The following is a 15,903-nucleotide window of genomic DNA, read 5'->3' on the forward strand; positions in this document are numbered from 1 at the left end:
ATTTTAACATTCAGTTCTCCAAATCTACCATCTTCAGTCAAGGCAGGATATTTAAACTGTCGCGTTCGGCCCTATATCCCGAACCCTCTAAGATGTTTTAAATGCCAGAAATTTGACCATTCCCAGATAGCATGCCGTGGAGATGCAACTTGTGCAAACTGTGGGTGTAAAACACATACACAAACAGAATGTAAGGCACCAACTCCACAGTGTCCGAATTGCAAAGGCAACCATCCCGCTTATTCCAAAGACTGCGACCTCTGGAAGTTGGGGAAAAAAATACAAAAATATAAAATGGAAAATAAGGTTTCCTATCAAGAGGCAAGAAAACAAGTAAAATTAAGTATGCCAAAACACACCTATGCTACTGCTACACACAGTCACCAATCAGTAGCATGTCAGACTGAATTCCTCCAGACACATCGATCTCCAACTGGGCTCGGTTAGTCCTATCTATTGAATATCCATCTCCACCAAACGTAGTAGACCAATGCAGTAATACACCACTAACAGTCCCATCCCAAAGACCTCCCCGTTGTCAAGCAGTAGATAATTTACAGAAATCAGATCCTGTTGAGGCAAAGCAATCTCATATATCAAGCATGGACACTGATGACATAACTAATCAGGATCTGCTTGAAATACATGCAGATGGAGATATGGAAGAAAGCAATGACTCAGAATGCCCTAATTTTTTAAGAAAAGAAAAATCAAAACTCGAAAGAGGTAAACAAGCCACCCACAAAAAACAGACTCAACTTCCACCCACAGAACTAAATAATGGAACAGATCATACAGTGGAATTGCAGAGGTTTTCGCAGCAGTATTGACGATATTTATGAATTAATTCACCATTTCAAACCCGCTGCTATGTGCTTACAAGAAACAAATTTAACACCAAAAATCTCCGTTTCAGTCAAAAATTATACCATTTTCAGAAAAGATCGATCTGAAACTAACAGTCCTCATGGAGGAGTAGATATACTTGTGGAATCAAGAGTCCCTTCCAGGCACATTCCTTTGAAAACACCATTAGAAGCTGTTGCAACGCGTATAGTTATCAGTATCACATTGACAGTGGTCTCGATATATCTTCCGCCAAACCATCCATGCACATTTCAGGATCTGGAAAACCTTATTTCTCAATTACCATCTCCGATCTGTCTATTAGGCGATTTTAATGGACATCATCCATTGTGGGGTTCACTGGTCTCAGATGGACATGGCAAACTTATTGAAATGCTACTTGATAGAGAGAATCTGACACTGTTGAACACTGGCTTACCCACCTACATCCATTTTCCTACTGGGTCAAGCACTGCTATCGATCTCTCAATCTGCTCTCCGATCCTGTTCCCAACCATAGAGTGGACAGTACACGACAATCCTCTAAACAGCGATCACTTTCCGCTGATTTGTAGCATTCAATCCACCCATTTCAAACAAACACAAACAAAAACTCAATGGAAATTTTCCAAAGCAAACTGGACAAAATTTACCAATCATGTATCTTTTGATGAGGATATCATTACATCTTTTCCTATTGACGCTGCCACCGAATATATTACAAAGCAGATACTAACAGCTGCAACAGCAGCCATCCCAAAGTCTCAAATAAGAAACCATCGGCATACCAATCACTCAGCTAAAATTAAAAGCCTGCCTACTCATCCTGTTTGGCCACTTCTGCATGATCCTCTGTGGAAAACTCACTATAGAAATAAACCCAGAACAATTCAGCCTGCTGGTATCAGACTGCAGATTCTAGCAGAAAGCTGGAACATCCAATTCGATAATATCCTCAGAGAATCAAAAGATCCAGATCCCCCATGGTCTACTCTCACATTTTCTTCTCATGAATACCTTGAGCAATGGGGTAAAAGTTCCATAGCAAATATTAACATCCAACAACTACATTATGCTCATACACAAAAGTACTCAGAATTCACCAAGATCTATACTGATGGTTCAAAGTCTGACAATCAAGTGGGTGCAGCTGCTGTCTTCCCTAATTCAACTATCTCATTTTCACTTCCAGTCGAATGTAGCAGTTATACCGCTGAGCTTCATGCCATTAAGCTTGCTCTTGAAAATATCTCACTGCTGTCAATAAATAAAAGTATAGTATATACCAATTCACAAAGTGCTATTTTAGCTTTGAAAGGTATTTCCTCACCTACCAATCCTTTATTAAAACTCATAAAACATAAGCTGATGCAGCTTCATGAGCATAAACAAACTGTTATCTTTTCTTGGGTCCCAGGCCACAGTGGAATTCCAGGAAATGAATGTGCAGATGATGTTGCAAAGCATCCTTCTAATATAGCCTCAACAAATGATCTAGTCCCATATCCTGATTACAGACACAAAATTCAGAAAACATGCATGGAACAATGGACACTTCTGTGGAAAATGCAAACAAATAACAAGCTATTTCAAATAAAATCTGAACCACAATTATGGACTTCTAGCCTTCGTAAAAATAGAAAAGAAGAAGTAATCTTAGCCAGAATCCGAATAGGTCACACTCACCTCACACATCTCTATCTGCTTACAGGGAATGATCCTCCTCAATGTGAAAACTGCTCACAGCCACTTACAGTAAAACATATACTTGTCGAATGTAGCTTGTTTAACAACGCCCGACGAATGACTTTTAGTTCCATCTCAGATCTGCAACAACCTCTGTCTCTCAATAGCCTCATAGGCAAAGAAGCAAATCTCTCTGAATTATTTCTCTATTTAAAACAAATTAAAGTGTATGATCGTTTTTAACTGCTGTACAAGCAGTTCCCGTATGTAAAGTCAATTGATTTGGGAGGTGCAATATGGCCTAAGTTGCCCTTGCACCAAAAAACACCACAACAACAACATTAGAACACCTGCCTAATGTTGGTCCATATATACCATGAAAATGCTTTCCATACCATTATTCCACTACCACCCACCACCACCACCACCACCACCACTTGAGGTTCTCCCTGGCAAGCTGGGGCAATGTCCAGGGTTCACCCCAGCCTCTTTTCTCCCTACTACACTTGGCCTGCCTCCATGGGGCAAAGGATGGACAATATGGGGTGCTACTAGGGGCCTAGTGGCTAAATGGCCAGAAGAACAATAGACCAACACAACCCAACTACACTACACAGACTGCTCAGGGCTTTGCTAATGCTATGGCCAAACCGGCCATGGCGGGGTGCTTCACCCGAAGAGGGGCCACATTTTCAGTGTAAATATTTTCTAAAGTAGTGATCAAAATTTCTAATAATAATAATAAACCAAGAAAACACTTTTATAAAGCATACTTAAACTTAACTTGTTAAGTGTTTAAATTTTATTCTTATACCTTTTATTGATATTATTCTTATACCTTCAAGACGCCTGGTCAGCGTGAAGAGGAAAAGACCAAACCCTCCAGCAATGAGAGCACAACAATACAAATGGCCCTCAGTCCCCAGCAGCTTTCACTCTCCCTCTTACGGCAGCGAGAGGATCAGAGTGGAAGCAGAGGGTGCTAAGAATCTCTGGGTACGACCAGGCTGCCATGCACGGAAATTGAACTTGGCCTGTTATAACGTACGATCACTCATCGGTGAAGACAGGATATTAGAGCTGGAAAAGGAATTAGAAAATGTGAATTGGAATATCATCGGTTTGGCTGAAACAAGAAGAAGAAATGAATCACTTATAAGTTTATCAAGTGGAAATCTGCTGTACACCAATGGAAACAGTGAAAGGAGTGAAGGTGGAGTTGGGTTTCTGGTCCATAAAGATTTTAAAAACAACATTTTGGAATTCAAAAGTACATCACCAAGGGTGTCAAGACTAATACTCAAGATTTCTAAGAGGTACAAGCTAAAGATTATAATGATTTATGCACCAACATCGAGCCATGATGATGAAGAGGTTGAAGAAATGTACACTGAAATTGAGAGTCTTCCAGATGAGCAGAAAACCCACTACACTATTATTATGGGGGACTTCAATGCTAAGGTTGGAAAAAGGCAAAACAGCGCAGAAAGAGGAACTATAGGAAATTTTGGAATTGGTGAAAGAAATAAAAGAGGTGAAAGACTTGTGGAATTTGCAGAATCTCAAGGAATGTCAGTAATGAACACTTTTTTCAAGAAGAGGGTGAACAGAAAGTGGACATGGAGGAGTCCAAATGGATTAACAACTAATGAAATCGACTTCATCCTCACTAACAGAAGATATATTGTGAATGATGTTACCGTCCTGAATAAGGTAAATGTTGGAAGTGATCACAGAATGGTAAGATGTACACTTGATATAGATGTAGGAAAGGAAAGGAAAAAACTGACTCGAGTAAATAATACAAAGGTCTTTGAAAAAACAGAGGAGGAGAAAAAGCAGTATGTACTGGAACTTAAGAACAAGTTTGAGCTTCTGCAGACTGCTCAGGACCAAGATATCGACGAGGAATATTACAACTTTCTGAAAGTGATAAAGCCCAAGAAACCTATAGGGAAACAGAAATCCAAAGAAGAAAAAATTAGTCAAGAAACACTTGTCATGATGAACCAAAGACGACAAATGAAGAGCAAGAAAAACACTGACAAGGAGAAAATTGAGTATACTGAGTTATGCCATTGGAAAGAGACTCAGAGAGGACATAAGAAGATTTAACACAAGAAAAGTAGAACAAGCATTAAGGAAAAACAAAGGATTTAAATCAGCAGCCATGAGCAGTAATACAGAAAGACAAATGATACTGAAACTGAAGAATAGGGATGGTGTACTTATAAACAGCAGAGAAGGCATAATTCAAATACTATAGAGAATTATACAAGGAGCGAGGGAATGATACCAGCAGTGGGGAAGATGGATTGCAAAGTAGCAACACATACGACATACCCGATATTCTTCCTGATGAGGTAGAACATGCATTGAAGAAAATGAAGAATCGGAAAGCCCCGGGGGAAGGTGAAGTTACTGTAGAGCTGTTAAAATTGGGAGGAAGAGACATAACACAAAAACTGGCAAGGCTCTTCACAAAGTGCATTAGAAAAGGTGTGGTGCCTAAGCAGTGGAATAATGCAATCATAGTTTTGCTGCATAAGAAAGGAGATAAATCAGAAATTGGAAATTATAGACCAATTAGCTTGTTATCCCATATCTACAAGTTGTTCACAAGGGTCATTACTAACAGATTAGAAAGAATACTTGATGAGAATCAACCGAAAGAGCAAGCTGGCTTTAGGACAGGATTCTCAACTATGTATCACCTTCACGTAATATCACAGCTAATGGAGAAAGCAAATGAATATAAAACACCATTATGCCTGCATTTGTTGATTATGAAAAGGCATTTGACTCCATACAGCATAAGGCAATGTTTTGAGCACTGGAAAGACAAGGCATAGATACTCCATATATTATGATTTTGAAGAAAATATATGAGAGTGCTACATCCTTTATTAGACTAGACAAAGACAGTAGCAAATTTAAAATCGAGAAAGGAGTTCGACAAGGAGACACAATATCTCCGAAGCTGTTTACTGCTGCCCTTGAGGAAGCTTTCAGAAGATTAGACTGGTCGCAGAAAGGAGTCAATGTGAACGGAGACTACCTAAACCATTTACGATTTGCAGATGACATTGTGGTCATAAGCCACGATCCCAAAGAATTAGAGGAAAATCTTAATCAGTTATGCACAGTTAGTAAGGATTTTGGACTAAAGATGAATATGGCTAAAACAAAAGTAATGATGAACAAGTATGCCACGGAAAGGGAAATAATGATTGAAGGAGCAGTAATTGAAAAGGTGGAGTCATATACTTATCTGGGACAAGTTATTAGCTGTAATAATGATAAATGGCTGGAAGTCAAGAGAAGAATAAATTTTGGATGGATAGCATTCAGGAAATATAGTCACATACTGAAGAGCAATATCCCAGTTTGTCTGAAACGTAAAATAATGAATCAATGTATACTCCCCACCATGACTTATGGAAGTGAAACTTGGGCACTCACCAAAAGAATGGAAGAGAAGCTAAGAACTACACAGCGAAGAATGGAACGAATTATATTGGGAATTAGAATGATAGATAAGAAGAGAAACACATGGATTAGGCAGCAAACTCAAGTAAAGGACATTCTTATCAAAACTAAAGAACTAAAATGGTCTTGGGCAGGACACATAGCTCGAAGACATGATGACAGATGGACTAAGAAAATAACAGAATGGTACCCAAGAGGAGCTAGAAGAAAACCTGGAAGACAAAGGTGGAGATGGATAGATGAAATTCATGAGTTTTTGAGTAGTAAATGGATGGCCAGTGCTCAAAACAGAAGGAACTGGAAAGTTGCTGGAGAGGCCTTCATCCTGCAGTGGATTGAAAATGGCTGATGATGATGACCTTTTATTGTACAATAAATAAGTTAAAAGTTTCTATTAAAATTGTTTTATTATTACTTTATTTTTCCAAGTCAAAAAACAAAATATTTTTGACCTCTTATTTAAAATTTTATCAAGGAATTATTATTATTCACAATACTGTATAAATATAAAAACCTGTGTAGCATTTGTATTATATATATTAAAGGGGTCTCAAATGTAAATATGGCCGGGGAAGGGGTCTCAAATGTAAATATGGCAGGGGGGCTATTTCATCCTTAATCCAGCCCTGACTACACTAAAACTTCACTATCTCTGGCCTTTACAGAGTTTGTACTGTATTACAGAGTATACTATGTAGAGTTGGGAGGCCCCCGGTGCCACTTGACAAGCAGCACTCTACCACCTGCCACCAGCCTGTAATGTTGACACCTGGCAGGATGAGTCCTGCCAGGTGTCAACATTACAGGCTGACACCTGGCAGGATGAGTCCATGGGCTCATACTGTTTTCACCATGTTCTGGTCCTCCAATTAACCAGAACAGCAGTAAGTGGGATTCATCAGACCAGACAGCATTTTTCCAGTTCTCCACTGTTCCAATCCACTATAACCATGTCCACTTGTGTTTTGCTGACAGGAGTAGAACATGGTTTGGTCACAGGCTGTGATACTCTATCCATGACAAGGTACAGTGCACTGTTCAATCTGAAATGCCCCTTTGGGATTAGTACTGTTGTACTGTGTTGCTATTTGACTGAGTATATTTTCTCTTACCCTGCACAAATCTTGTCAGCCTTTGTTATTCTCTCGCTTCCACACTCTTTCTGACCATAGGATTGCCATAGGATTGATTATTCACATAAAATTGATAGCTTACATTATTGGGGAAAATAATGACTGAAGTATTCTTACTTTAAAGTTTTGGTAAGGCAACTTGATGTAGAAGTTCGAGAAGGGAAGTGTTTCAAGATCCAGTAGCTTATTCTTCAAGCTGTGAATATTCTGACCGAAAACTTGCAGGTCAAGGAAGCTGCTGCAGTCAACATAATGTTGGATCACATGGTCATTGGATATGGTTTGAGGCATGTGGTCAAGACCAACAACATGACACACTGGAGTATTGGAAAAGGTCTGGAATAGGGAAATGACATAGAAGAGCTCATACCCATACAAGAAGATTTGCTATTTGTGTTTTGTGGACCATGTGGGTTATATCAACCTTTGTTTCTCATTCTGTGCTAGGGAAAGCAACATAAGTTAGGTTGGAGAAAGATCTTAGAAATAAATACTCATCTTTAATTCCACTTCTTTTATATTTCCGGGTAGTAACATAAGAAGAGATAACAATGTTAGTTGACCCTAGCTCTGCAGGTGCGCAATATTCTTAATTAGTGAATGAGCAGGTGAAGATTCCTCTACAGTTCAATTCACTTGTTAAGTGTGTAATGCATAGTAATTTTAATTTCTTTTCAGTCCCGTGCTGAAAGTATGTCCAGTGTGTATAGTGCTGCTGGCAGCCATTATGGTAATATTTCAGTAAGTGGAGACATCCTGTTTGGCTTAAATTATAACCAAAAGTCTTTGTGCCTAGAAGTCTTTGTAAAACAGTGTCGTCATCTTGCTGCAGTGGATGTAAAGCACAACCATTCAGATCCGTAAGAATTTCACTTTTTCTTTGTCTCCTGAAAATTATTTTTATGGTATTTTATGTTTATCTGATGTATAGGATAGCTTTGGAGTTAGAAAGGCACATGGCGGGGATAATGGGCACCGGCAGCATGGTGCAAGGTGGTGAAAGTGCACCAACTTTGGATTTCAAAGTAATACATGATTTTTAATATTTTCATTAATTTATTGAAACATTAAAACAATACAAATTCTTTCTTTCAAAATACAAGTACTTTCTCCCACTGATCACAAAACATTGGCTTGGCTCAACCAATGTTTCATGATCGGTGCATGTATTTGAAAATTTGGTGAACAAAAATTTTATTCCCACATGCACCATCTTGCAGAATATCTTGCCGGTGCCCATGGTGGGGATAGAAGCTTTATTGAACATTATATTCTAAATTTTAAGTTTAAAAAATAGGAAAAATTAAAAAAAAAACTGCTATAGTACAAAAGCTGTCTGGATCATAAATTAAATCCAGCCATGGAAACCGCTGTTGTAGTTTCCCAATGCAAAAGTGGTGCAGTCACTGCTTTTGCATTGGGAAATGTCAGTCAGTCCCAGTGTCAGTCAAATTTATGGTATGGTATGATATAATTGGATGGTTCATTGATAACCACATTTCGCGTGATGTCTTGGTTACTTCTAATCATAATTAGCAGCCACTTTTTTTTTTCTTTAAACTAAGGCTTAGAACATTGGTGCTCAGGAAACTTCCTCTTAGTCATTGCTTCAACAGCTAGGAAAAGTTCCCAAGGTGAGGGAAATCCTAATTATAAAGTCAAACTGTGAATTGTATACAAGGTGTTTCAAAAGTGATGGTCAGTAATTTAAAGGTGAACTGTACAGACTACAATATGCAAAAAAAAAGCCTAGTAAACATGGGTCCTTAAGTGAATTGTTTTTGAGATATTGCACATTTCTAGTTGGGATCCACCACTGACTTGTTTGTTTAGGTTAGGTTATGCTCATTCTCTCTGTTTCTCCTCTTTCAATGCTCTGAGATGTAGCAGGCATACTAGTACTTGTCAAAGGATAGTCAACATGGAAAGAGGTTACAGCAACGAAGAGTATGCAGACATGCACTTCGTGTATGGTAAAGCTAGCAGCAATGTATTCGAGGCTGCACATTTGTACCAAGAAGCATTTCCCCGCCGAAGGCAGCCCAACAGGCACACATTCATCAGGGTACATCAATGCCTTAGGGTACCCCCAGGGACTCACATCTGGTGAGTTATGGGCTTGGCACACCCAGGGTCCTGAGCTGGATATCATCATTCTTCCCTTTCTTGGTGATTCCTTTCTACTTCTCTCTCTCTCTCTCAGGGTAATAGGGAAATTGTTGAAAAAAAGCCGTGAATTAGGGTTGAACTTGAAAGTGTCTGCAATTCTGCCCAGACACGATAGGAGGGAGTATATGATGAGAGCCTTGTCGATCAATTCGGCCCTGGAGGGATTGTGCAAGGCTCAAGGGGTAGAATTTTTTTCAGCCTGGACTGTACTTGTTAACAGGAGAGATTGCTTCTACAGGGATGGGATACACTTAAATAGAAAGGGTGCAAGAATTTTTGCTGATGCTGTCGAGGCAGTGTTAGGTGGGTCGGAAAACTGCTAGTTGGGGGGGATACAAGGACTAATAGATTAACAGTAGCCACTGGCAGAGGTGGAAGTGATTCTTGCACTGCTTCTTTTCAAATGAGCAGAAGTCTGAAAAACAAGATGCAGGATATTTCAGAGACTGCTGGTAGTCATTGCGTTACAAGTAAACACATGGGTTGTGTTAGGGTAGCTAAGCATAGAAACAGGTGCATGTATACCTGCATGTACACCAATGCTAGGAGTTTGGTAAATAAATTTGATGAATTTGAGGTATTGCTCAAAACATCAAAGGCAGATATTGTTGGGATATCAGAGACGTGGTGTCACACAGATATAAGTAATGCGGAACTGGAATTTGGGGAATACAATGTATATAGAAAGGATAGACAGGACAGGAGGGGAGGAGGGGTTATGATATTAATTAAGAAACACATAAAGTCAAAGGAAGTGAAGCCAGTTGACATCGATGGACAGGGCAGTGTCGAGTCAGTTTGGTGTGACATAAGCATAGGGAAATCAAAATTGAGAGTAGGAGTGTGCTATAGGCCTAATGACTCTGATGAGTATAATAATATATTGTACAGGGAAATAGAGTGGGCCAGTAAATCAGAGAGTCTTATAATGGGGGATTTTAATTTCCCAGATATTGACTGGAATTTGTGGGTTGGTCACTCGCACACTAGCAAGGCTTTTGTGGATTTATTGGATGATTGTTTTCTACATCAGCATGTTCGTGAGGCAACAAGAGGGAGCAATACTCTTGATCTGATTATCAGTAGTGATTCTTCATGCATTAAGAACCTGCAGATAAATGAACCACTAGGTGGCAGTGATCACAGTGTGTTGAAGTGGGATTTACTCAAGGAGGTAACTACCATCAGAGGTAAAGGGAAGGGCTTTTGTTTTCGTAAAGGCGACTATGATGGTCTGAGACAGTATTTAAATTCTATACAGTGGGACCAACTGATGGTGTTACCAACAGCAAACTCAAAATGGGAAGCATTCAAGGAACTAATCTTGGTGGCTACCAGGCTTTACATACCAACTAAGGAATATTGTTCAAGGTTTAGGCCTAAATGGTTGTCAGATGGACTAATGAGACATGTGGCAGAGAAGAAAAATGCATGGGATACATACAAATTAATGGGTGACATGGAAGCCTATGATAGATATAAGTTGGTCTGTAACCAAGTCACAAAGGAGATTAGGCAGGCAAAGGCAGACTACGAAAAATCCTTGGCAAAGGATGCAAAGAAAAACAGAAAGGAGTTCTTTACATACTTGAACTCGAGAAGGAAAGGGATGAATCAGATTGGTCCACTGGATATTGATGGTTCAACAGTTGAGGATCCTGCTCAGGTGGCTAACAATCTAAACGAGTATTTTGCATCTACATTCACGCATGAGGAGTTATTCAGGAAGGAGAATGATGTAGGTAAAGTAAACATTGGCAGTGAGCTGGATGATTTTGTAATAACCGAGAGGAAAGTGGAGGAGAGATTGTTGAGGATAAACATAAAAAAGGCACCTGGGGTGGATGGGATCTATCCAGTTATATTAAAGGAGGCAGCAAAGGAAGTATGCAAACCCCTAGCCATAATTATGAGAACTTCTTTGGACTCAGGGGAGGTACCCATAGACTGGAGATGTGCAAATGTAACCCCAATTCACAAAGGAGGATCAAAGGCTGACACAAGTAATTATAGACCTGTTAGTTTAACTTCTGTTCCAGGTAAATTAATGGAGGCACTGGTTAAAGAAGCACTGCAGGATCATCTAGACAAGAATTCAGTTATAGCTCAGACGCAGCATGGTTTTGTTAAGGGCAGGTCTTGCCTGACCAATTTGATTGGATACTATGATGTAGTCACAAAAGAACTGGATGCAGGGAATAACTTTGATATTATATATTTGGATCTTAGAAAGGCTTTTGATACTGTTGCACATGGAAGACTGCTGCACAAATTGGAGCAGTGTGGCATTGGAGGCAAATTGCTGCTATGGATAAGGGGATGGTTGAGTGGCAGAAGACAGAGAGTGGTAATCAATGGACACTGCTCAACGTGGACTAATGTTATTAGTGGAGTTCCTCAAGGTTCAGTGTTGGGTCCATTGTTGTTTTCGGTGTTTATGAATGATATTGATGATGGGATATCAAGTTTAATGTCTAAGTTTGCAGATGATACAAAGGTTGGCAGGGTCGTTAAGGACACTACTGACGCTATGCTGCTGCAACGGGATCTGGAAAGGTTGAACAGATGGGCTGAGAGGTGGCAAATGAAGTTTAACATTGACAAATGTAAAGTACTACATATGGGTAACAGTAACCCCAGAGCAATGTATCAACTCTGCGGTACTACACTGACAGTGGTGGAGAATGAAAAGGACCTGGGGGTAATTGTGCAGGCAGATATGAAGTTCTCTGAGCAGTGCAGACGAGCTGCAAGAGTAGCTCATGGTGTCTTGTCAATGATATACAGGAATTTTTCTAGCAGGGATAAGGAGGTGATTATTCCCTTGTATAAGGCAATGGTTAGGCCACATCTTGAGTACTGTATACAGGTCTGGAGGCCTCATTTCAAGAAGGATGTAGAGCTGCTGGAACGGGTACAGAGAAGGGCAACAAGATTAGTAAATGGAACAAAGGGTTGCTCTTACGAAGAAAGGCTTAAGTTTTGCAAATTACAGAGTCTGGAGACTAGGCACCGGCGAGGTGATCTGATAGAGGTGTATAAGGCTTTGAATGGTTTGAGCATGCTCAATGCCAATGGGATTCTTCATCTTTCTCAGAATAATCACCTGAGAGGGCATAAATTCAAATTGAGGAAGGACGGATGTCGGATAGATGTGCGGAAATTTGCCTTTGGCCAGCGGGTGGTTGGTTGGTGGAACCGACTTCCATCACTTGTTGTTGAAGTTGATAGCCTAAACAAATTTAAAGCTCAACTGGACAGGTATTTCGAACGAACGGAGGGGTGAAATGGGAGAGGGTTTTTTTTTTTTTTTTTGGCTGATGCTGAATAAGCTTGCTTTCTTGCATCATATGCCTCTACTAATGCTAATGCTAATGCTAAATTTTTTTTTTTTTGGCCGGTACAGCATAAGCCTCAGGTTTCCTTGCACCATATGGCTAATAAGAATAATAATAATAGTAACATGGACACTTTGCACATGGAGTATGAGCAGGTAGGCCCAGAAGCATAACACTTGACATTGAGGAAAGGGTGTTAGAAAGAAGAGAACAAAATCCAGGAATTTCGACGAGGAGGGTTGCTCTGCAAGAGTGTGTACTGAGTCATAGCAGTCAAAGCGAAAGTGGTGCATTTTACATCGCCAATTACTGTACCCCTACCATATCCAGCGTGTATAAGGTCTAAGCAATACAGACTACCCTCTCAGAGTGCTCCCATAGTCAGTGGTGGATCTTAACAGAAAATGTGCATTATCTCAAACGGTTCATTTGCGGCCCAATGTTCACTGGGACTTTTTTTCTTATTTTAGTTTGTACTTTTCAACTTTAAATTATTGACCATCATTTTTGAAACACCATGTATACAACAGTCTTGACAAAGTGATTTCTAGTATCATGTTGTTGTAAGCTCTAAGTTAAAAAAAATAAATAAAATACAGTTTACTTTTTAAGTTTATATGATGTATATATTGATATAATAGTTGTAGCTATTCATCATTAGAATTTGGAAAATTTGCTACTTCAGAGAGCTAATAGCAGTTTTTCATGTTCATGGGTTAATGAAACATGGAACTTGGCTTGTGCAATACACTCAGAGATTTTTTTATAATGGGACATATACAAGTATTTATATTTAATCTTTTATGAAATAAATAATAATTAAAAGTAAGAAGAGTGTCCCAGATCAGATTAATGCCATCAAATTATTGATTAAACATTATATCAGTCTAAAATAATTACAACTGCATGTAAGATTGTATAAAGTACAATACTGTACAATAAAAGCTTTCCAAGAGAGCCATAAGGCCAAAAGAATTGAGTAACAGTTTACTAAGTACAATAAATGCATTCAAAGTGAGCCTTCAGGCTAGTAGAGCAGGTGTAAGATAAGAATTTAGCATAAGGATTTAGAATAAGTATTCCCAGTGAGGCACGGGACCATAAGAACCGATAAAAGCTAAGATAGCCTGAGTTTGTTTAATGCATTATACTCTACAAATAAACAAATAATTAATAATAAAATAATAAATAAAATAAAATAAAAGTGAAATTAAAATGATGGTGAGGCAAATTATTGATAATTGAATACATTGAATGGCACTTTGATGAGAGTAAGCACCACCCAGTCAGTAATTAGCAAAGGCTTTCTGTTTCTGTTTGTTAACAGGAGAGAAAAATCTACAGGTATAGGATACACTTAAATTGAAAAGGTGCAAGAATATTTGCTGATACTATCAAGGCAGTGTTAGGTGGATCAGAAAACTGCTAGCTTTCGGAGGGGATTCACACAATAAAAGATTAACAGTAGCCACATGCAGAAGCGAAAGTGATTCTTGCAGTGCTTCTGTTGTAATGAGCAGCAGCCTGGAGAGCAGATTGCTGGGGATTTCAAGAGCTGTTGGGAGTCATCATGGAACAAGTAAATACATGGGCTGTGTTAGGGTAACCAAGAGTAAGACAGGTGCATGTATATTTGCATGTACACCAATGGTAGAAGTATTGTAAATAAACTTGGTGAATTTGGAGAACTGATCAAGGCATTAAAGGCAGATATTGTTGGGATATCAGAGACATGGTGTCACACAGATATAAGCAGTATAGAATTGGAATTTGGGGAGTACAATGTGTATAGACAGGGTAGGAAGGGTTATGCTGTTAGTTAAGAAACATAAAATATAAGGAAGTGCATCCAGTTTATATGGGCGGACAGTGCAATATTGAGTCAGTTTGGTGTGACATAAGCACTGGGAAAGGGACAATGAGAGTAGGAGTCTGTTATAGGCCTAATGACTTTGATGAGTACAATGAACAGTTGTGCAGAGAAATAGAGTGGGCCAACAAATCAGAATTTCTTTTAATGGGGGATTTTAACTTTCCAGATATTGACTGGAACTTGTGGGTTGGTCAATCGCATGTTAGCAAGACTTCTGTGAATTTATTGGAGGATTATTTTCTACAGCAATATGTTCGAGGGGCAACCAAAGGAAGTTTCTTGATCTGATTATCAGCAGTGGTTATTCATGCATTAAGAATTCGCAGATAAAGGAACCACTAGGTGACAGTGATCAGTGTACTGATGTGGGATTTACTTAAAGATGTAACTACCATCGAGGGTAAAGGAAAGCATTTTTGCTTTCGTAAAGGTGACTACAGTAGTCTCAGACAGTTTAAAGGTCTATACAGTGGGATCAACTGATGATGATACCATCGGCGAATTCTAAACGGGAAGCCTTCAGGGACTTCTTGGAGGCTACTAGACTTTTAATACCAACTGAGAAATACTGTTCAAGGTTGAGGCTGAAATTGATGTCAGATGAATTAATGAGGCTTGTGGCAGAGAAGAAAAATGCATGGGATGCATATAAATTATCAGGCAACACAGAAGCTTATGGCAGATATAAGCTGGTCTTTAATCAAGTCACAAAGGAGGTTAGGCAGGCAAAGGCAGATTACGAGAATTCTTTGGAAAAGGATGCAAAGAAAAACAGCAAAGAGTTTGTTACTAATGTAATCTCTAGAAAGAAAGGATGAGTCAGATTGGTCCACTTAACATAGATGGTTCGACTATTGATGATCCTCCTCAAGTAGCTGATAAACTGAAGGAGAATTTTGCGTCTATATTCACACATGAGGAGTTATTCAAGTAGGGGAATGGCAGAAGTTTATCAAACTCTAAAAGGAAGCTAAGTGATTTTGTAATAACTGAGAGCAAAGTGGAGGAGAAATTGTTGAAGTTAAACATAAAAAAGGCACTTGAGGATGGATGGAATCTGTCCAGTTATATTGAAGGAGGCAGTGAGAGAAGTTAGCAAACCCTTAGCCATAATTATGAGAGCATCTTTAGATTCATGGGAGGTCCCCACGGACTGGAGATGTGCAAATGTATCCCCAATCCACAAAGGGCGTTCAAAGAGTGATGCATAATTATAGACCTGTTAGTTTAACTTCTGTTCCAGGGAAAATAATGCAGTCACTGGTTAAAGAGGAGTTACAGGCTCACCTTGACAAGATGGCAGTAATAGTTCAGACACGGCATGGGTTTGTTAAGGGGAAGTCTTGTCCAACCAATTTGATTGGATAGT

At 39.2% G+C, this 15,903-nt stretch overlaps 1 protein-coding gene across 1 annotated transcript in view; it reads left to right on the forward strand.

The window, feature by feature from the left end:
• LOC150088220 (uncharacterized) overlaps positions 1 to 15,903 on the forward strand; it is a 115,508-nt gene that overhangs the window by 40,061 nt on the left and 59,544 nt on the right. Inside the window, exon 4 of the mRNA XM_090370072.1 lies at positions 7,813 to 8,014. Coding sequence (XP_090226198.1) covers positions 7,813 to 8,014 — 202 coding nt within the window. The remainder of the gene's footprint in view (positions 1 to 7,812; positions 8,015 to 15,903) is intronic.

This window comes from Mastigoproctus giganteus, chromosome 3 (genome assembly GCF_048544385.1).
Source record: "Mastigoproctus giganteus isolate SK-2022 chromosome 3, ASM4854438v1, whole genome shotgun sequence".
Lineage (NCBI taxonomy): Eukaryota > Metazoa > Arthropoda > Arachnida > Uropygi > Thelyphonidae > Mastigoproctus > Mastigoproctus giganteus.